At 49.3% G+C, this 22199-nt stretch overlaps 1 protein-coding gene across 7 annotated transcripts in view; it reads right to left on the bottom strand.

Annotated features, from left to right (window-relative positions):
* ACLY (ATP citrate lyase) overlaps positions 1-22199 on the bottom strand; it is a 362794-nt gene that overhangs the window by 282662 nt on the left and 57933 nt on the right. For all 7 annotated transcript variants that reach the window (XM_078645438.1, XM_078645433.1, XM_078645436.1 and 4 more), the window contains exon 5: positions 262-452. In XM_078645438.1, coding sequence (XP_078501564.1) covers positions 262-452 — 191 coding nt within the window. The remainder of the gene's footprint in view (positions 1-261; positions 453-22199) is intronic.

Raw genomic sequence — 22199 nt, 5'->3', positions numbered from 1 at the left:
ACTGTTCATGAACAACTTTCATATGTACTACCCTCCTTTTTTTCCCCTCAAAGTCTAGCAGACACATTCTTGTTCTTTTTGTGAGGGTCTGAAGTAGCTCTAGGTAAGCGTGATGGTGCAGAAACATCCTATTAAGCCAATCATGCCACTGTGAGACCCGATTCAATAGCTGTTGGATCAATGTCAAAAAAACTTTCCTTTCAAAGTACAAAGCCCTTGGCTAACAACTTAGAACAAACACAGCCTGCGGTGTACACTTACTCTATCTTGTCGCCTGGCGCGTGCACTAGTAGGTGTGTTTTTACATCTGCGATGCTCAGCTTTTCACCCACGCCAACCAGAAACTTCTGGGCTTTAGAGTCCACATCTCCCACATCTACGCCACCTTCATGGTGGAAGAGTACGTAGTCCCCTTCTCGAGCAGCATAGATGCAGACGTAGAACTCCTCCGCCTAGAAAATAAATCAGCAGCTTTAACATTTAGTATCACCCGTGGCCTCTTTCTAGCGCGGACTCCTCAGTGCAAGCATGGCATCAGCCGAAGACCTATTTCAGATCACAACATGCACAGCTCTAACCAACACTCGTCTTACAGTACACCAAACACTAAAACTTTAGTAGTAAAATAGGTCGAAGGGACCGGTTAAAGCTATCAGTGTGCCACGTGGAAGTCACAGGTTTGAATGCTCTCAGATAAAGGTAAAGAGCAGTACCAAAAAGTTAAGTGCCAACAACATCACTAATAACCTGCAGAATTCGCATCAGCAGTTATATATCCCGGAGGTGATATGGTCCAGCTTTATACAGCACTTCATAAGTCAAAGTCAAAAGGCTTTATTTCGATATAAAACATATCATAAAAGCTTCACATTAAAAAAACACAATTTTAGGATAAAAACATGAAATAATCTATTTACACCAGTTTTGAGTTCAATATTTACAAGATAAAAAACATTTCAAACAATTGCTTTAAAATCTAATTAAACATTTCATTTAAGCCTTTTGCTTCTAATTTGCCATGCCCATGCTAAAAATTTAGACAGACCACAAGCATACAGTGGCTGTGAGTCTGCTGTTAGGATACGTAACGCCTCATTATGAGACCTAGGGCCAGATGTAGGTAAATTTTATTTTACCACCTCTTAAATACCGCATCATACCGACTCGGTATTTAAGAAGTGGTAAAATAAAAGTACCGAGATGTAGGTAAATACAGATGTGCATTTACCGATTCGGAAACAATCGGTATTTACCGATGCGGTAAATACCGACCGGTAAATGCCCATGCATTCCTATGGGCTTTGAAGCCCATAGGAATGATTGGGCATTTACCGGTCGGTATTTACCGCATCGGTAAATACCGATTGACACAAGGGTGAAGGGGGTGTCACTTTGACACCCTCAGGCACCCCCAAAAGAGGCTCGGGTGCCATGTGGCAGGCATACCTGCCCTAAGGGCAGGTCTGCCTGTCATATGGCATAGGTGTGCATGCACACATGTGCAAGCACACCAGAATCGGTATTTTACCATCAAATAGTATTTGATGGTAAAATACCGATTTTTTAATGCTTGTGGGACTCAGAAGAGTCCCACCTACATATCAATTTTCCCTATTCCGTAAAAATACCGACTCTGTATTTTACATAATCGGTAAATTTACCTATCGGTAAATTTACCGAGTCTGTAAAATACCAGGCCCTACATCTCAAATTGCATTTACCGGTCGGTAACGGCCGAATTCGGCCGTTACCGACCGGTAAATGCCTACCTACATCTGGCCCCTAGTGCCCAACAGCCGACACAATGGTTTAAGCCACCTATTTCTTGGGTGCGTGTATTCCGGGCACTCAAACATGAAGTGTGCTATAGTTTCTGGCCTTTTTGGACAAATGGGGCAAAATACTGTTGTCTGAGCCGGAGGTTTCCAGCGAGCTGTGAAGGCTCGCACAGGGAGAGCCCCGACCCTGAATCTAAAATAAAGGGCCCGATCAAATGGTTTGCAGATGATGTCCAGATAAAGTTCGCGGATCGGTAGGTCCTTAAACTTCAGAAAATCATCGCGAGCCTGCCCAGATCATGGTTAGTACTGGTTCGAGAAACATCCCAATTCCAGTACAGGCTCTTTAGGGTTGTTTTCGGGGGGGGGGGGGGGGGGGGGGGGGGGACCTGCCATCCCATGCCTCACTTAGACCCAGATTGCCAAGCAGGGCTTTTAAATCTTTTAACCACTTTATTTTGTGCCATCCAGGTAGTGACATAACTTTAGATAGCCCTTTAGCGTATTTGGCCAATTCCGGTACTCGCCACAACCGGGCCCATAGGAGCAACGGCCGCAGTTTTGCCAGATCGCTAATAGGGCGACAGCCTAGGTCGAGGATAAGTGGTATCATTGGGGTGCTCTGGGGGAGTGACATAAGGGCCCTATAAAATTTGTTTTCAGACCTCGTTAGTTCCTCTATACTATTTGTACCCCATAACTCTGCCCCATAAAGAGCAGTGCTAACACCCCTAGCCTTGTAGATGTCAATTACTGGGGCTATCGGCCTTATTGAACAGGAACGCTGCTCCTTGAGCAATGCTCCAGCTACCCTCTTATGGGTTAGCAGCATTTTGCAAAGATGTGGGGTCCACAGCATGGTATGTGATATTAGTATAAAGTAGTCGAACACAGTAACCCTTTCCAAAGGCACAAGATTTAGGGTGGGGACTCGGGCAAGATTTTTTGGGGGGTTCATCACTAGATATTTTGTTTTGTCGGTGTTAATTACTAGGCCCCGCTCCGAGCAAAAGGTCTGGAAGTTGTCGAGGAGTTTTTGCAAGCCCATAGGGGATTTGGACAACAAGAGCGTATTATCCGCAAATAGGAGGGTAGGTATTCGATCGCCCGCCAGGGATGGTTCATCTGAAGGATCTTTTAAGAGATGCTCAACCACACCATTAACATACAATGAGAAAAGGGTGGGAGCAAGAACACATCCCTGGCGGATCCCTCTCTCTACCGGGATTCTGTCGGTTTTTTCGCCCTCTGTACCCCATCTTATTTGGGCAAAATTGTCCTCGTGGAGCCTGACCAACATGGAGAGAATGTAACAATGTAATGTCGGCAAGGGCTCCCCAAAGAGTCTCCCTGGGCACAAGGTCAAAGGCAGTCTTTAGGTCGATAAAAGCGAGATAAAGACTGCCCTTGCCTATGACCACCACCTTCCAGTAAATTAGCATTAACCTAAACACTTGCTCTATTGTGCCCGTTCCGGCCCTGAACCCTGCTTGGAGATCGGAGAGAATTTCATTTTCTTCGATCCATTGTAATATTCTCTCCAACAGCACCTTACCAATAACCTTCTGGGTTGTATCTAACAAACTTATGGGCCGATAAGTAGAGGGGTCATCCCTCATCCCCTTTTTAAAAATCGGCACAACCTCGGCCCCTTTCCAGGACTGGGGAATAGTAGCACCTTTGTCAATTGCAGTAAGCAAAGAGTGTATGAATTTCCCCCATTTCGGCTTGTCCGAACGAAGCAAATCCCCAGGAATGCCATCTGGGCCAGCTGCCTTTTGGGGCACAATGGTACTAATTGCGTACTCCACCTCCTTAATTGTAAAGGGGAACTCGTTAGGGTCACCTTCCAAAGCGTGAAAGTTGGATGTAGTTAGGGCGCTAGTCCCAAGCTGACTGGAATATAATTTTGAGAAGTGGTCAAACCAAGCTTGGCTAGTGATACTACATGTAATAAGATCACTATCTGGTCTAATTCTAGCTCTTATAGTGTCCCAGAAGCGCCTGGTATCCTTAGTAGAGCTAGCCTCTTTTAGGATTTGCCAATACTCGTGTTCCCACTCCTTTTTTGCATTTGCTATCGCCTGCTTGTACTCTTTCCTAGCACACTGTATCGAGGATTGTGACTTGCCTTTGATGGCCTTAATCAGGGCTAGCTTTTTATGGCGGCAAGTGGGGGTGAACCACTCATGCACACCCTTTGGTTTCTGGATCCTAATAGGCTTACCCCCGGAAACTTGCTTCAGGAATAATTTCCCTACTGTCTTAATGGTTTCCTGGAACACAAGTGTTGCCCTACCCGGGACTAGGTGGGCTTGAAGGATAGTATCCATCTCCCTTTGCGAGGTAGTTAATGCTATATCAATAGCTTTAAGCTTGGGTTCGTCTAGGGCTACTTTAGACCATTTGAGGCGTCTCCCACAATTGGATGGAAAAACTTTGGGGACGAACTCTAACTTATTGGATGTTTTTCCATTAATTTTACTTGGCCACAAACTTTTAAGATTTAGTGAAAGCAGGTTGTGGTCACTGTCTATAGTGGGTAGAACAGCCATATCCTTAACAAACTTCCATAATGTAAAGTCGAGGAGGATATAATCAATTCTTGACGTGCAGTTCACCCTGTTGAAGGTATCAGCGCCCAAGGGGTCCGAAATGGTTCGACCGTTTACAGCTCTTAACCCATCCTCCATGGTCAGTGCGTTTAGCTGGATCGCCCTTTGGGACCATCTTTTGATTGGTTCGATGGATAACATGGGTATGCCCCTCCTTGCATCATCTTCACCTAGGTCTAGGATGTCCTCGGTCGCTAGGGGCTCGTATGTACAGTTAAAATCTCCTGCGACCACGACTTGGCTGCCTTCATTGCAATCATTGAGTTCACTTTCAAGAGTGGTTACTGTCGGGGACATAGAGCTGTTTTTTGATCCCCTAGCATAAATTATTAAATAACTCGATAGATTGCCCCCTATTAGAGCCCCTCAACGAGATTCTAAGAATATCCGGGGAATTGGTAGGTTTTTGTGTGATATGGCAGCCCAGGCAGATGCTTACCCATATAAGGAGCCCACCCGAAGGGCGGCCCTTCCCTGTAATTGAAGGTGTAGCAGGCAGGAAGAAGGTAACATAGCCAGCTCTATGGAGGGGTTTCAGGCTCCATGTCTCTTGAAAAATGCAAATCTGGTGCGCTTCCACCATGGTGTTCCAGTTTGGTAAGCCTAATTTTCTATGGATACTTGCTACATTCCAGCTAATGGCCTTGAGTAGTTCAGTGTTGTCTGTGACGGGGTTTGTTAGAGAGTTCGGTCGTACTCTAAGGGAATAGGTTTCAGTTTCAGTTGGCTCTATAGCTGGGAATGGCCCAGGGGATATGCCCAAATTTAGGGCATCTCTCTGATTAGTTGGATGTGCTACTGGGATCAGAGGATCACTGATTGGGTTATCTTCTGAATGAAATAAAGGGGAGTAGATATGTCAACACCCTAAACCAGGGCCATAATATTCTCGCCTGTTGTCAAAGTTTGGGGTGGGGTGAATACAATGATCATTAGGTAGCCCTCCCCAGGATGAGTAACCATAGTTCTGCCATTGGAGGGGAGGCGCTTGGTGTTGCGGGTAGAAGTACCCCAAGCCAACTGCTCTTATTCCACTATTGCCAGGCCCGTTATAATGGTTGCAAATAGATTTTACGGCGCGTGTATCCCGAAAGTTGACCAGGATGCAGTCGCCTGGAGCATCTTTTGCTCTACTGCCCACCCAGCTGATTCTTCTAACAAGTAGAACCTTTCCATCAATTTGTCTCGGTAGGGGCTTATTGTTATTCAGCCAATGTGCAGTTTTGTTTTTGAGTTCGGAATAGGACTCCGTTTTGCCAGGCAGTAACTTGGGAACTCCTGTTAAAACAACCACATATGGCAGGCTTGCAGGAGGCAGGTCAATGTGGGAAGACCTAAGCAGTTCTCTATCTGTGTCACCCGATCTATTGGTCGGATTTATCCTCTCATTTACAGTATTACTAGGAGTGTTTTTATCTTTCTGGGTTTGTGTGGATATACCACTATTGCCTTCCTTACTGACTGTGGTAGCTGCCTTTCTGGGAACATTTTTGTTGCTTTGGGGTTGGGTGTTTTCACTTTCTTTGCGTCCCTTATCCCTTTTTTCTATTGGTGTTTTATTTGGTTTGCTACCCTTTTTTGTCATAGGTACTAAAGGATTGTTGCTACCTGTTGCCTCAGGGGGACCTTTTTGGTTTGACGGAGCAATGGTCGGGGTCTGCATCGGGACTTGCATATTTTGCTCCTTGGAGGGAAAGCTATTTTTTGAGTGTAGTTTGAGGAGTGCCTTTACCGAAAAAAAGTTATCAAGAGTCCCTTGTTCGAAGCTATCAAATCTTTTTGTCAATTATTTTACCCTCTCGAGTACCGGCAATATTAGGGACTTCATAATATTTTCAATATGGGCAATGAGTGGGATATCTTTGGGAGGACTTAGTGAGCTTTCTAGGTTTGATTTTTCACGAGACAGTGGGGTAGTGGTGATATTTGGAGATCCACTGTTGATTTGTGCAGAAGGTTTTTGCAACAAGGCCTCAAATCGTTGCAAAAAGAGTTCTGCAGGTATGGGACCATCAGATTCAGCAAATGGAGTTGCAGATTCTGATGCATAGCTACTATTACTCTTATTGTGTAGTGTTTTATGCTTTTCAGCCCTTTTGTGTTTATTATTCCTTTTTTCTCCTGCACTCGTCTTTGGGCTTTGGTTAAAAAGATTATCTCCAGAAGGGAGTTGGGACCTTAACCTGGCCAATTGTCCTTTAGTGATTACACTGGGACTGTTTGTGCCTTGGTCATCCTCAGAGATCGGAGTCGGGCTTAACCTCTTCCACGCTCGTGACGGAACCGTTCCGTCACGAGCCACGGGTGGGCTGTGCTGGTGACGGAACGGTTCAGTCATGGCCCTGCCGCCGCGCCTGCGCGGCGCGAATTCCGCGCCTGCGCTAACGTTCTGAAGAACGGGCGGGGCCGTGACGGAACCGTTCCGTCACAAGCACAGCTCACCCGCGAGCCGTGACGGAGCGGTTCATCACAAGCACGGAACCGCCGCGCGGCTGCCGCGCGGCCGCCCCACCCCCTTAGCGCTGCGGCGGAATAGCCGCCGCAGCGAAGGGGTTAAAGATCTTTCGAAGTTCTCGCTGCTTTTATTATCATTTGGTTGGGACAGGGGAGTAATCGGGGTCTGGGACAGCCTTTCTTGCGGGGATAAGGGTAGTGTCATAGTAGGCGCAATGCTGCTCAAAGAAGGTAAAGCTTGAGCCGCTGCGACCTGGCGGATACCAGGAAGGGAAACAAAGGAAGGTGCCAAGATTGAATCTTGAGAATTGGTTGTAAACATTGATATATTGGAGGGGGGCAAAGGAGGAAGAAAACCCACGGGCAGTGACATACGACGTTCAGTATTCTCAATGGCACCCCAATTGTTTTTTGCAGCATACGATCTATCGCAGTCAAACTGGGAAGCTGAGGGTTGGTAGCTGCATTTTGTTTGGGTGCCGTGGCAGATCTCAAAGTATTGCGCCTTCCCATTCCTATACCGTTTAGGGGTAGAGGTTAGGAAACTGGATGCTGGACGAGAATTTAGCACTTGTCAAAAACTGCCCTATAAACACACTGCGGCTCCCTAAGGGAGTGTAAATGTTCAGTAAGATATTACTATATACAACCAACCCTTAGATGGTAACTACTCACAGTTGTGTTTGCCACATATGACCGGTATTACAGACAATCCCCTGTGGGCACTGGGGTACGGGACCATAAGAATAAGAGGGGTGGCCCAGCCCAGCCTCTCCCGGCCACTAACGGTCCCGCCCTTGTCCCGCCCTTGTCCCGCCGGGGACGGTCCCGGGACGCTCCCGGGACGCTCCCGCGCAGCGGTTAACTATGCCTGCTATAAAGGGTGGAGAACGGTCAGGGGGCGGGGCAAGCAGGGAGAGCGGACCAGGTGCTGCAGATTGAATCGTGCAGGGACTCCTGGGAGATGGAGTCCCTGCGGCACCGCTCGCAGCCCTGCTGCAAGTCCAGCCCTCGCCTCTGCCGACCTCAGCGCCTCTGCCCCGAGACCAATGCAGGCTCCTTAAATCCGCGAAGGGGGACCCGCGAAGCGGGTCCGGCGAGCAGCAAAGCAAGTCCCAAAGAGAAAAGAACAACGGCTCCTCCTGGACAGGGTCAGTGCAAAACGGTATCCCCTTCATAAGATGTTTAGCTTGTCGGTGCACACATTGAAACATTGAAACATTGAAAAATCAATAACTGGGGCAAAATCTGAGGTGCAAGGAGGGAGAAATATGCCAAAGACAAACTGCTTGACCAGAGTTAGATTTAAAGTGTCCTGCAATCTTCTAATAGAAGGGTTACAATATAGAATTTTGGTCAGGGTGCCAGGGGAGACCTTAATAGCAAGGTTACACTATAGTTTTTTATAGCACAGTCAACATAATTTAATTAAGCATTTAAAACCATTTCAAGCAGATGGTGAGAGAAATCAGTGGGTTACAAAAAAAAGAATGATCAAAGTGTAAACTCAATAGCATGGCAAGGAATGGACCCAAAAGTTTAAGGGAAAAATAGTTATTTACAAAATTGATCAGATTGCACTAAACTGATGGAAAAAAAGTAACATCGTATTTTTGTAAACTTTCACATATTTTTCTCCTTAAATGCAAATGTTCATGACCGTACAAAAAAGTAAAAAGAAAAAAAAAAAAAAAAGGCAAACGCAAAACACTATTTTAACACCAGCGTTTATCACAAACTTTTGGGGGGGGGCTGTGGGGGTGAGGGACTATTGGTCTTTGCAGCCCGGTATGACGTGATTATAAAGAATTACATTTTTTTGTATTTTTAGAGAGCGCTTACAAAACAGAAGCTACTCATCAGAGGGTCTTTCTCAAGTAGCCCTTTTTAGGTCTCGCCTATGCAGCGCGCATGCGATGCGTAGGAGGGTACCTTTTGGATTCGATCAGCATTGTGGCCAAAAACGTGCACGTTTTGCATTGCTTTCTATTGCAACGCGTGTACGTTTGGCGTTTCTCTTGTGGGAGCGAGCAGCAGGTCATCTGTTAGCAATTATCCCGCCTGCCACTGCTCGCTCCCGCAAGGTAAACGAGATTTGCATAGGAGGCTCAGCAGTCACTCACCGTGAGTCTGCCTCAGCGGGCACTGTTATTTGTACGATGCCTCATGTTTGAAACATCGCCCTCTATCCGGACATCCACATGTGGCACACAGTTTCTATTTTCTTGTTTTTAATGCACTTCGACTTCTCGCCCGCGCACACGGACGCTCACATATGCGTGCTCTCCAACTGACTGCCCTGACGTCGAGAGTCTGGCAACATCTTTTAGGCAGCGAGGAGTCTTTGTTCCGCTGCGTTAAATGCCAGCCGAAGTCAACATTGCTCCACCAGTGTGACAGGACCACAAAGGCGCTTCGTTTTCTGGATTGTTGCTGCTCATGTAGGGAAGCGTTATGCAAAAATTTAGCTGGCGAAGGGCATGTCTGCGGGATCCCAGCGGGGCCTGGCGGAGGCTGTCAGGAAGCAACCTTCACACAACGCTGCGGTCTGTGGCAGGCGTCGGCATCCTGCTCCTCAAATTCAGTTCTTTTCTTTTTATTGTTAATTTCTTCTATTTTATCCAATAAACTGACCCTTTCAGTTTAATCTATCAGCTGAATAACATCTAAAGACGCTTATGATGAGACACGTAACTAAAAAGCAGGACCTCTGTTAATTCTTTCTTTGTTCCCGTACCTGTTCCATTTTAAGTGTTTTTTTCTTCCTTCATCCGCCCTGCTCTTATGTCCCAGCTGTTACAATAACCGACTTATTTATAAAGGGAACATTCACTTTGTTCCCGACTGAATCATTGTTTAATAATGAACGTTTGAAACTCACTAAAGCACAATCATTTTTATCAACCTTAGAAGGATGAAAGGCTGAGAGGACTAGCCATGAATTCTATCTGCCTTAAAGTAGTCAAATACAGAGACGTGCGGCGGGGCAATGATATAAAAGCTGGGCTCAAGGAGTACATTTTTAAGTAGCATATAGTTACTTAATACAACGCAGACGTCATCAAGTAATAAGCAGGCGGGAGCGCCTCTTGGTCAATGTTTGCGGCTTGCACATGGATACAAATAACGGTTTCAGTCCGCTTCAACTGGATGTCCCCTTCAACATGCAAACGTGATTGACAGCTTAGCCCTATATGTAGGGCCACTGCCATTATGCGACTCTGCTGCTGCAGAGTTTTTTGCAGATTCATGGATTTGCAACATATGACACATGACACAATCCATCATCTGCAGCCCCCCGCCCCCCAAACAAAAATGTGTGTATTGTAGTGTTAGACCGTTACCTATGAGGTGGAATATTTTCCCATACAATGTTAGCATATGTAAACAAGAATTGGCATAGACAATAGGTCTCGCCTTTGGGACCTTATAAGTATTTAGTCATGCAATAGTTTATGTTGTTGCACCAAGGATATTGTGCTGGATAACTAAACACTTATAAGGTCCTAAAGGCGAGACCTATTGGCTATGCCAATGCTTGTTATTTCCGATTTCGAGGAGGTCTTCGCAGGTTTTCGGGCAGTCTCTAAGCAGGATAGAAAAACAGCTTCAAGTTCTGCCATAGCCAGTCAGTCTGATCCTCTTTAAGAGCTGCTTATTGAGAAGCATATGCATTAAAATGTAACTGGAATGTTTTGGTAACTCAGCAGGCTTGTTACATGGGTGTACAGGGGACTGCAGGGAAAGAGGTTAATAAACTGCAGTTTCAATAAATATGTCAATTCTGCTCGTAAAAATGGGTGGATGGAATTTCTTTTATCTATGCAGGCTAAGGTTAGACCATCTTTCCGTTAACGTGCTATACAAAGAGGAGGTCAGACAGCGAAGCTAAAATAACAATTGAGAATAAACATTAAAACACATTTTTGATGATGGGTATAAAATAAATGTTACAGAAGATATGGGTCGGCAAGTAGGTTGTCTAAAATGAAATAAGTGACATGACTAAATATAAAATACTCTATTTTCCCCACATCAGCACAAATACAAATACAGAAAGTAAACTGAATTCTGCAACGTCATTAGCAGTGGCTTTTACTCTCACAAGGACTGAGCCGAGGGTAAAAGCTGCAGCGCTGCTCTTCACACTAGCTTAGCCTCTTTCGCTGACAAAGCCTCACAATGCTTAAAAAGGCAAAGGAGTTGGTCTCCTTCATAATTATTCACGCACAACCATACTCTGTCTTTTATATGGACCGCATTACAACCACAGACGTCACCTCAGTCAATGCACACATAGTGGTAGTGTACTCCCCTACTAAAGCCACCAGATCATTTTGACAGCCTGGATTCACAACCTGTGCCAGACATATTTATGGCAGGCTATATACTTCACTTAACTGTTTCCCGATACCTGATCCAAGATGTTCTGAAACCTCCCCTCCTTATTCCGGGAGACCAGAACCTGAGAAGGAATCAACATTAAAAAAAATCCTGCAAAAACTCCTCTTGGAGAACTCTGGCACTTACTGCTCCCATTTGGGGGTGTAGTAATTCACTTTATCTAGAACTGGTTCCCAATATTCTACACAAATCTCCTCCTTCCATCAACCATTCTCCCGGTGAACACGACATCCTGATATTATCCATCTGCTCCTCGTCACCATCACATTGACAAAAACTCAAGTTTTTATGGCTCAATTGACATTAACAAAAAAAAACTCTACTCCAAATATATCCTTGTTTGACCCAACAAATGCCACCTTTCAATCAGTACTTCACGCATGCTATCCCCACTCTACCTACCCAATCAGTGCTGTCCCAATACAGCACAGTATCACTACCACCAACCACAAATTGATATCCAACTCTCCAAACAGTCAGAATCCTGAACCCTCCAAAACCTTGATGCCTCCAAGCGTAAAACCTAATCATCTCCCCAAGGCCTTACGTTCAACAACTGGTCAGATTTGTCAACTTTCTACTCTCCCCATCAGATATTAACTACTTGGGCATCTCAACCGCTGACATTACATCCTGCTTTACAACAAAATCTTCCCTATTTCCCTTCGTCTTACTTCTCTCTTTTTAGCTCTTTGTTAGTCATCCTCTCCTTTTTTTAGGTCTCGGCCTGCGTAGGCTGCGCTTGCGCAGTCTCGCCAGCGAGATCTTATGTCTCTTAGTGTGGGGCTTGAACCCGCCCCTCTTCTCCATTGGCTGGCTTCCTAAACGGAGGCCAGCCATTGGAGAAGAGGGGCGTCTGTCAGTGTAAGCCCCGTCATTTTGGGATTCGGGGGCGTGTTTTTTCATGTTCTTTCTCTCCTCTTCCCATTGGCTGGAATTTTACATTCCAGCCAATGGGAAGAGGAGAGAAAGAAACACACGCCCCCGAATCCCAAAATGACGCTGCGTTTCTCCGAGGCATTTCTGCTTGGCCTCGGAGAAAGATGGTTGTGTTAATCACATTAATAAACTCGTTTTTCTTGCCTCTGCCCCCTGGTTGTGCTAGTTTATCTTGCCTCTGCCCCCTGGTTGTGCTAGTTTTTCTTGCCTCTGCCCCTTGGTTGTGCTAGTTTTTCTTGTTTAAAATTCCTGCTCAACCATGGCTCACGCATTGCAAGGTGGCAGCCGCCCTCCTTTTCTGCAGAAAATTCTTGCCTTTGGGTGTTCCCAAATGTTGACAAGCATGCTTCAGGTCCAAGCATGCTAGTAACACTCAAACGCAACAGCTGTGTGCGTGTGGCGCTGTGTGTGTGTATGTGTGTGTGGCGCTGTGTGTGTGTGTGGCGCTGTGTGTGTGTAGGTGTGTGTGGCGCTGTGTGTGTGTAGGTGTGTGTGGCGCTGTGTGTGTGTAGGTGTGTGTGGCGCTGTGTGTGTGTAGGTGTGTGTGGCGCTGTGTGTGTGTATGTGGCGCTGTGTGTGTGTATATGTGTGTGGCGCTGTGTGTGTGTGTGTATATGTGTGTGTGTGTGTGTATATGTGTGTGTGTGTGTGTGTGTGTGTGTGTGTGTGTGTGTATATGTGTGTGGCGCTGTGTGTGTGTGTATATGTGTGTGGCGCTGTGTGTGTATATATGTGTGTGGCGCTGTGTGTGTATGTGTGTGTGTGTGTGTGTGTGTGTATGTGTGTGTGTGTGTATATGTGTGTGTGTGTGTGTATATGTGTGTGTGTGTGTATATGTGTGTGTGTGTGTATATGTGTGCGTGTGTATATGTGTGTGCGTGTGTATATGTGTGTGTGTGTGTATATGTGTGTGTGTGTGTATATGTGTGTGTGTTTATATGTGTGTGTGTGTGTGTGTGTTTATATGTGTGTGTGTGTGTGTGTGTGTATATGTGTGGGGGGCGCTCTGTGTGTGGGGCGCGCTCTGTGTGTGAGGAGCGCTCTGTGTGTGGGGCGCGCTCTGTGTGTGGAGCGCGCTCTGTGTGTGGAGCGCGCTCTGTGTGTGGGGCGCTCTGTGTGTGTGGCGCTCTGTGTGTGTGGCGCTCTGTGTGTGTGGCGCTCTGTGTGTGTGGCGCTCTGTGTGTGTGGCGCTCTGTGTGTGTGGCGCTCTGTGTGTGTGGCGCTCTGTGTGTGTGGCGCTCTGTGTGTGTGGCGCTCTGTGTGTGTGGCGCTCTGTGTGTGTGGCGCTCTGTGTGTGTGGCGCTCTGTGTGTGTGGCGCTCTGTGTGTGTGGCGCACTGTGTGTGTGTGTGTGTGTGTGGCGCTCTGTGTGTGTGGCTCTGTCTGTATGTGTGTGTGGCTCTTTGTGTAGGTGCAAGTGCAATAGGTCTCGCATTTGCGAGTGATTAAGTTATTGGCATTGTAAATGACAATGCCATTTATTTATATGTTTTAAAAACAAAAATAATGTCATGAGCAATGCCAATAGCTCTAACTTTAACAAAGAAGAGACCATTGCATTGTAAATGCTTGTTTCCGCATTCCCGTCGACCACCTTTTTTTTTCCACATGGCTCACTTTTATCACCCAATGTGTCTGCACAACTAAAACAGTACACAACCCATTAACATATCATGCGCCTCCTTAGATCATTTAAACCTTGGATCATTTAATTTCAAAAGGCTTAACTCCCCTTATTCTTATCTCTCAAGTTTTATCCTGCCTGTTCTCATTCTTCAACCGGTCTCTTTGCACAAACATCACAGAACTTTACCTTAATATATATTACCAGCTATCTTATTGATGTTCCCCAAAAATAATCTATTCAGCATTTAAGGACATGTACCCCTAATTGAAAACAAGACAGTTGCTCAAGCACTTGGTTGCGAGTTTCCTATCTCCATTTGCAACCAGATTAACTAGAATGAATGAATAAGGTATTTATTGAGCGCACGGTGGCCAAACGGCTTCCTGGTGCTGAGAGCTCTACAGGTCACGACAGAACAGGGCCGAGGAAGTTAGCCAGAGTATGCCTGGGCAAACAAGAAGGTCTTAAGCGCTTTACGGAAGTGTGAAAAGATGGGGATTGAACGCAGAGATAGAGGAAGGGAGTTCCAGAACCGGGGGGCAAGAACAGAAAATCTGGTACCACCAGTGCGGGATTTACGGAAGCGAGGAACAGTGAGAAGGGCAGAACCAGAGGAACGGAGGGTGCGAACAGGGGTGTGAGTAGAAATCAGAATGTTGATGAACGCCGGAGCGGAGCGGTCAACGGCACGGAAGACTAGACACCCTAATTTAAATAGGGATCTCTGCAAGACCGGTAGCCAGTGAAGTGATTTAAGGACGGGAGTAATGTGATGAGTTTTGGGAAAATGAAAAATAAGACGGGCAGCCTGATTTTGGATTGCTTGGAGACGGCGAGTTTCGTAGGCAGGGATGCCGACGAACAAGCCGTTCCCATAATCAAGACGGGAAATAATAAGGGCCGAAATTATAATTTTAAGGGAATCCAGAGAAAAAACCGAGAAATTTTTCGGATCAAACGAAGAGAAAGAAAACAGGAGGATACAACAGAGCTAACCTGATCGTGCATAGACAGGTCCTGGCTGACCTTAATGCCCAGCGTTTTAACAGAGGACACCGGAGTGGGGGAGGGACCAAGAATAGAGGGCCAGAAAGCAGAGGACCAGGGGCTGGATGAGCCACCAGTCAGGACAAGCTCGGTCTTGTCTGGATTGAGCTTGAGATGATTGGCGCTCATCCATCCAGAAATGAAAACCAAGGTGGAACGAAAAATGATAAAGAGTGGGACGAAGAGGAAAGATCAAAGACGAGCTGGAGGTCATCTGCGTAGTTATACACAGAGACCCCCAGGTCAAGAAGAGAAGCAATGAGGGGACGAATATAAAGATTAAAAAGAAGAGGAGAGAGAGAGGAACCTTGGGGGACCCCACAGGACACCGGGAGAGGGGAGGCAGAAAAGCCAGAGAGGTGAACAGCTTGAGAGCGGCCTGTAAGAAAGGACGCAATCCAGGAGAGAGCAGAGCCCCGAATGCCCGCTGCGCCGACACGGTCAAGTAAGATGGAATGATCAACCGTGTCCAACGCAGCGGACAAATCGAGGAGAACCAGAGCTTGAGGGGAGTTGGTGTCGGCCTTGGCTTTCAGCTCATCAAGAACCGCAAGCACCACTGACTGTGGAGTGGCCCGAGCGGAAATCCGCTTGATGGGAAGCGAGGAGATGGTTCGACTCAACATAAGAGGAAAGACAAGAAGTAACATAACTTTCGAGAATTTTAGCAAGATAAGGTAAAAGAGAAATAGGTCTGTAGTTGGAGGGAAGGGAGGGATCCAGGCCAGGTTTTTTAAGGATAGGGAGGACAATAGCGGATTTAAATGAGGAGGGAACCAAACCAGAGGAGAGAGAAGCATTAAGAAGAGAAAGAGGAGTGGAAGGGCAGGAGGTAAAAAGGGTGCTCAACACGCGAGCAGGAGCACAGTCGGCTGGAGAGCCAGATTTGATCTTAGTGAGCAGGGCAAGGAAAGTGTCCAAGGGAATAGGTGGGAAGGAATCAAGGGAAGATTTAGGAAGAGAGGGAGTGGAATGATGGGGAAGAAAGGGAGTGGCAGGGATTTTATTTTAACTATCTTCTCGATGAAGAAGTTGTTTAAGGAGGAACAGAGGGCTTGAGTAGGAATGATTTTAGGACATACGCGATCAGAGGTGGCCAAGTTGTTAACCAGAGAAAAAATCTCTTTAGATTTGTTCGCGGACAAGGCAACCTGCTCAGAAAAGTACTTGGTCTTAGACGCCAGGATGGCTTTTTTGTAGTCATTCAACAGGCGTTTATAGTTGGCCCTGAGGTCGGGCCAGTAATTACGGCGCCAGCGACGCTCAGAGCGTCTGAGTTCCAATTTGAGAACCTTAAGTTCAGAATTGAACCATTTATGGGCCTCGTGAGGGCGAACAGACTTAACTATCTTGAGAGGGGCAACTTGATCACAAGAGGACGATAGCCAGTTGCTGACTGCAGCGGCCTGGAAGTCAAGAGAAAGACCGTTAAGATCAGGGGGAGAGGATGCAAGGGAAAGAGAAAGAGAATGCAAATCCGCACGATTCCAACTGCGGGCAAAGATGTTCTTAGGGCGAAGGGATTTATGAGGGGAGCCAAGGTCGATATTGAAAAAAATAAGGGAATGGTCAGACCATGTGCAGGGAAGAATATTAGGGGGAGAGACAATATCCTGAGATGACCAAACTTGGTCGAGTATATGGCCAAGATTGTGGGTAGGAGAGGAAACAAGGGACTGGAAATTAAGGCACAGGAGAGTGGACGTGAAATCTTTAGAGGCCAGGTCCTCCCTGGGATCACCAGGCCAGTAGTTGAAGTCTCCCAGCAGGAGAACCGACGAGTTGTTAACTACAAGTGTAGCGAGGAGTTCCTGCAGGGAGGCCACAAATAAAGGCATACTCAGGGGGGGGGCGGTACACTAGAACGACTGTCAGAGGGAGAAGAAGATTAGTAGAACGAGCAACCAGGAAGTCCACACCGGCTATAGAAGGTTGGGGAAGGAGCTGGAATTGAAGACTAGACCGGGCAATCAAGGCTACACCCCCGCCGATCCTGCCATCAGGGCGATCAGCCCGGAGGGCGTAGTAAGAATCGGGGAGGATGGCCAAGATATCAGGAAGGGAGGCCTCTGAAAACCAAGTTTCTGTTAAAAACAGAATATCGGGGGAATCAGAGGTAAGGAGATTGAATAATTGCGATTGGTGCTTGCCTGCCGAACGAGTGTTGAGGAGGCAGGCAGAGACAGTATGGGAGGAAGGGGTAGTGATGGGAGGCATAGGGACCTGGGAGTGCAGGGAAGGGATGGACTGCAGGGAGGCGATACGGCCAGGATGAGGGGCATAAATACCTAGAGTAATAAGATGCTGCATGAGGGACAGGGGGAGAGGGACATCAGCCGCACAGGAATGGAGCTGAACGGGTGAATAGGCAAGCAGAGGGGCAAGGTGTGTGGCCCCTGGACCCGGCCCGTCGCGGACGGGCGCAGACGGGCTTAACTTAGGCGCAACTTCGGCGCGCCTTCGACGCGCCCGCTGCGCTGCCGGGATAGGAGTGCCATGATATGGGCCGCAGGAAGCAGTAGGGGCGTGGCAGGGGGGAAGGGACAGAGGAGCTGCACCGCCAACCCCAGAGCAGCCCAAGATGGTAGCCACGCCCGTCCCCGCCCCCGTGACCTGCCCGTCAGAGGGGGGGGAGAACGCTCGGCGTGGGGCGCTCTGTAGCGGGAGCCCAGGGGGGGGCGAAGTGGCGGCAGGAGGGGTGCGCGGTGACCAGAGCGCAACCCCAGGACAGGTAAGGTCAAGGCTAAAAGCAGAAGTTAAAAAAGTCACGTTGCGCCACAGCAGGTAGCGTTGTTACTCCCGGCAAAGCTTCGGGAGATCTGTGCAACAGGAGAAGCTGGGGCGGGACACGCCAAGCCCGGAAGAGTTAGCCAGGGGGGAGGGACAGAGGAGCTGCACCGCCAACCCCAGAGCAGCCCAAGATGGTAGCCACGCCCGTCCCCGCCCCCGTGACCTGCCTGTCAGAGGGGGGGGAGAACGCTCGGCGTGGGGCGCTCTGTAGCGGGAGCCCAGGGGGGGCGAAGTGGCGGCAGGAGGGGTGCGCGGTGACCAGAGCGCAACCCCAGGACAGGTAAGGTCAAGGCTAAAAGCAGAAGTTAAAAAAGTCACGTTGCGCCACAGCAGGTAGCGTTGTTGCTCCCGGCGAAGCCTCGGGAGATCTGTGCAACAGGAGAAGCTGGGGCGGGACACGCCAAGCCCGGAAGAGTTAGCCAGGGAGGAGGGACAGAGGAGCTGCACCGCCAACCCCAGAGCAGCCCAAGATGGTAGCCACGCCCGTCCCCGCCCCCGTGACCTGCCCGTCAGAGGGGGGGAGAACGCTCGGCGTGGGGCGCTCTGTAGCGGGAGCACAGGGGGGGGCGAAGTGGCGGCAGGAGGGGTGCGCGGTGACCAGAGCGCAACCCCAGGACAGGTAAGGTCAAGCCTAAAAGCAGAAGTTAAAAAAGTCACATTGTGCCACAGCAGGGAGCGTTGTTGCTCCCGGCGAAGCCTCTGGAGATCTGTGCAACAGGAGAAGCTGGGGCGGGACACGCCAAGCCCGGAAGAGTTAGCCAGGGGGGAGGGACAGAGGAGCTGCACCGCCAACCCCAGAGCAGCCCACGATGGTAGCCACGCCCGTCCCCGCCCCCGTGACCTGCCCGTCAGAGGGGGGGGGGGAGAACGCTCGGCGTGGGCGCTCTGTAGCGGGAGCCCAGGGGGGGCAAAGTGGCGGCAGGAGGGGTGCGCGGTGACCAGAGCGCAACCCCAGGACAGGTAAGGTCAAGGCTAAAAGCAGAAGTTTAAAAAAAGTCACGTTGCGCCACAGCAGGTAGCGTTGTTGCTCCCGGCGAAGCCTCGGGAGATCTGTGCAACAGGAGAAGCTGGGGCGGGACACGCCAAGCCCGGAAGAGTTAGCCAGGGGGGAGGGACAGAGGAGCTGCACCGCCAACCCCAGAGCAGCCCAAGATGGTAGCCACGCCCGTCCCCGCCCCCGTGACCTGCCCGTCAGAGGGGGGGAGAACGCTCGGCGTGGGGCGCTCTGTAGCGGGAGCACAGGGGGGGCGAAATGGCGGCAGGAGGGGTGCGCGGTGACCAGAGCGCAACCCCAGGACAGGTAAGGTCAAGGCTGAAAGCAGAAGTTAAAAAAGTCACGTTGCGCCACAGCAGGTAGCGTTGTTGCTCCCGGCGAAGCCTCTGGAGATCTGTGCAACAGGAGAAGCTGGGGCGGGACACGCCAAGCCCGGAAGAGTTAGCCAGGGGGGAGGGACAGAGGAGCTGCACCGCCAACCCCAGAGCAGCCCAAGATGGTAGCCACGCCCGTCCCCGCCCCCGTGACCTGCCCGTCAGAGGGGGGGAGAACGCTCGGCGTGGGGTGCTCTGTAGCGGGAGCCCAGGGGGGGCGAAGTGGCGGCAGGAGGGGTGCGCGGTGACCAGAGCGCAACCCCAGGACAGGTAAGGTCAAGGCTAAAAGCAGAAGTTAAAAAAGTCACGTTGCGCCACAGCAGGTAGCGTTGTTGCTCCCGGCGAAGCCTCGGGAGATCTGTGCAACGGGAGAAGCTGGGGCGGGACACGCCAAGCCCGGAAGAGTTAGCCAGGGGGGAGGGACAGAGGAGCTGCACCGCCAACCCCAGAGCAGCCCAAGATGGTAGCCACGCCCGTCCCCGCCCCCGTGACCTGCCCGTCAGAGGGGGGGAGAACGCTCGGCGTAGGGCGCTCTGTAGCGGGAGCCCAGGGGGGGCGAAGTGGCGGCAGGAGGGGTGCGCGGTGACCAGAGCGCAACCCCAGGACAGGTAAGGTCAAGGCTAAAAGCAGAAGTTAAAAAAGTCACGTTGCGCCACAGCAGGTAGCGTTGTTGCTCCCGGCGAAGCCTCGGGAGATCTGTGCAACAGGAGAAGCTGGGGCGGGACACGCCAAGCCCGGAAGAGTTAGCCAGGGGGGAGGGACAGAGGAGCTGCACCGCCAACCCCAGAGCAGCCCAAGATGGTAGCCACGCCCGTCCCCGCCCCCGTGACCTGCCCATCAGAGGGGGGGAGAACGCTTGGCGTGGGACGCTCTGTAGCGGGAGCCCAGGGGGGGCGAAGTGGCGGCAGGAGGGGTGCGCGGTGACCAGAGCGCAACCCCAGGACAGGTAAGGTCAAGGCTAAAAGCAGAAGTTAAAAAAGTCACGTTGCGCCACAGCAGGTAGCGTTGTTGCTCCCGGCGAAGCCTCGGGAGATCTGTGCAACAGGAGAAGCTGGGGCGGGACACGCCAAGCCCGGAAGAGTTAGCCAGGGGGGAGGGACAGAGGAGCTGCACCGCCAACCCCAGAGCAGCCCAAGATGGTAGCCACGCCCGTCCCCGCCCCCGTGACCTGCCCGTCAGAGGGGGGGAGAACGCTCGGCGTGGGGCGCTCTGTAGCAGGAGACAAGGGGGGGCGAAGTGGTGGCAGGAGGGGTGCGCGGTGACCAGAGCGCAACCCCAGGACAGGTAAGGTCAAGGCTAAAAGCAGAAGTTAAAAAAGTCACGTTGCGCCACAGCAGGTAGCGTTGTTGCTCCCGGCGAAGCCTCGGGAAGTCTGTGCAACAGGAGAAGCAACTAGGTTTCCAATCTCCTTTTAGACCAATATTAACTAAGAATATTTTAAAGTTAGGGATCCAGTCCAATTGGTGAATAAATAATAAAAGGTAAAAACCGGGATTAAAAAAATTAATACTCGAGGAGGGGGGTGGGGTAGAGGGGTTAAATGTGTGTGTTCAGAAAAGTGTGTGTGTGTGTGTGTGTGTGTGTGTGAACGAGTGTGTTTGCTTGTGTGTACACTAGACAGTGGGAGCAAGTGTGTGTGAGAGTGGGTGTGACTAAGTAAACTGCTGTGCAGGTCATGGCCTGTGTAGGTGTCCATGTGGGTGGGTGTTTGGACAGAGTTTTGTAGTTTATCAAGGCGAGACCTCTGCACTCCCATGGGTACGCGTAGTGATTGATCTAGAAAATTAGGAGCGCTGTATAGCAATATTAATCCACCTCTAGAGCTCTTTCACTCTGGCACACACCATGTACGCTTTAGCAGCGGCTACAAATCAAGCTTTCACATCCCAGCGCTTCAGAGTCACGAGAGGCTGCAATCAATCACAAGTCCTCATTCAAGGAGGGATCTGAGTCACAGTATAAACCAAATGACGTTTCCAAAAACAAAAATAAATCACTTCATGGGGACATCAAGGCAAAGGCTCAAGGCAACATCCACAAACGCTTTCCATTTGCAATTTAGATGCATGGAATGCATTAGAATCTAAATAAAGAGCGCCTCTGGGCTAAGCATTTGCACCCACCCCCGTGGAAAAACAAATCATGAAAGGTAAAGGAAATGTCGAGTGGATTTCTAAAACAATTTCTAAAAGGCACGTGTAAAACATGCATTTTCAAGCGTGAGACAGTCACTCGGCAGACAACAGCAACTGTAGTCTAATCCTTAGGCGGCCGCTTGCTGATGGATGAAGGAAGAAGCCCGAGGTAAGTATCTGGATCCTACAGAGAGAGGCTTCCACACAATCCGTGAGAACTGTGGATATTTCAGCGCAAGATCCGGGTTTGTTCCCCAGTGTCCCATCACCCTTGAAGCCCCTCACTGAAAATTTAACCCAGCCAGTCCATGCTGCTATATTCATGGAGGTCAATGTACCAAAATGCCTGGGGTAGCGGAAGTGACTTCACATGCCCCGTGAACTTCACTTCTACACACATACATACATTAGGGTGACCAACTGGCATTGGTGCAAATTCAGGACGGTGAGTGTAAAAATTCAGGACAAAGGGTCAAAATTCAGGACACAAATTCAGGACAGGAGGTCAAAATTCAGGACAAAACTTCAGGACAATTGGATAAGTTTTACAGACACATCAGAGGTCGCGCAATGGTATATAAGTAAGCCCAGCCATATCTAGACATATTCAGCCATTTGCAAACCTATCCATCATGTATCCTTCCATCTTACATTTCTCTCATCCATCCCTTCATCCATCCTTTCACTCATCCATCCATCCACCCTTTCACCCTATCCATCTGTACACTCATCCATCCACTCTTCTATCCATCCATACTTCCATTCACTCATCCATCCAGCGATTTACCCTTTCACCCATCCAGCCATCCTTTCACCTACTCATCCATCCACCCAGTCACTGATCCTTCCACCCATCCACCCTTTCAGTCATCCATCAACCTCCCTTTCTCTCTCCATCGACTCTTTCACTTACCAATCCTTCCTTCCATCCATCCATCCACCCACCCTCCTTCCATCCATCCATCCATCCATCCTCCCATCCATCCGTCTACTCATCCGCTCATGAATCCATCCATTGACCCTATCACTAATCCATCCTTTCT

This window comes from Lissotriton helveticus, chromosome 5_1, assembly GCF_964261635.1.
Source record: "Lissotriton helveticus chromosome 5_1, aLisHel1.1, whole genome shotgun sequence".
Lineage (NCBI taxonomy): Eukaryota > Metazoa > Chordata > Amphibia > Caudata > Salamandridae > Lissotriton > Lissotriton helveticus.
This window is presented reverse-complemented; position numbering and strand designations above follow the sequence as displayed.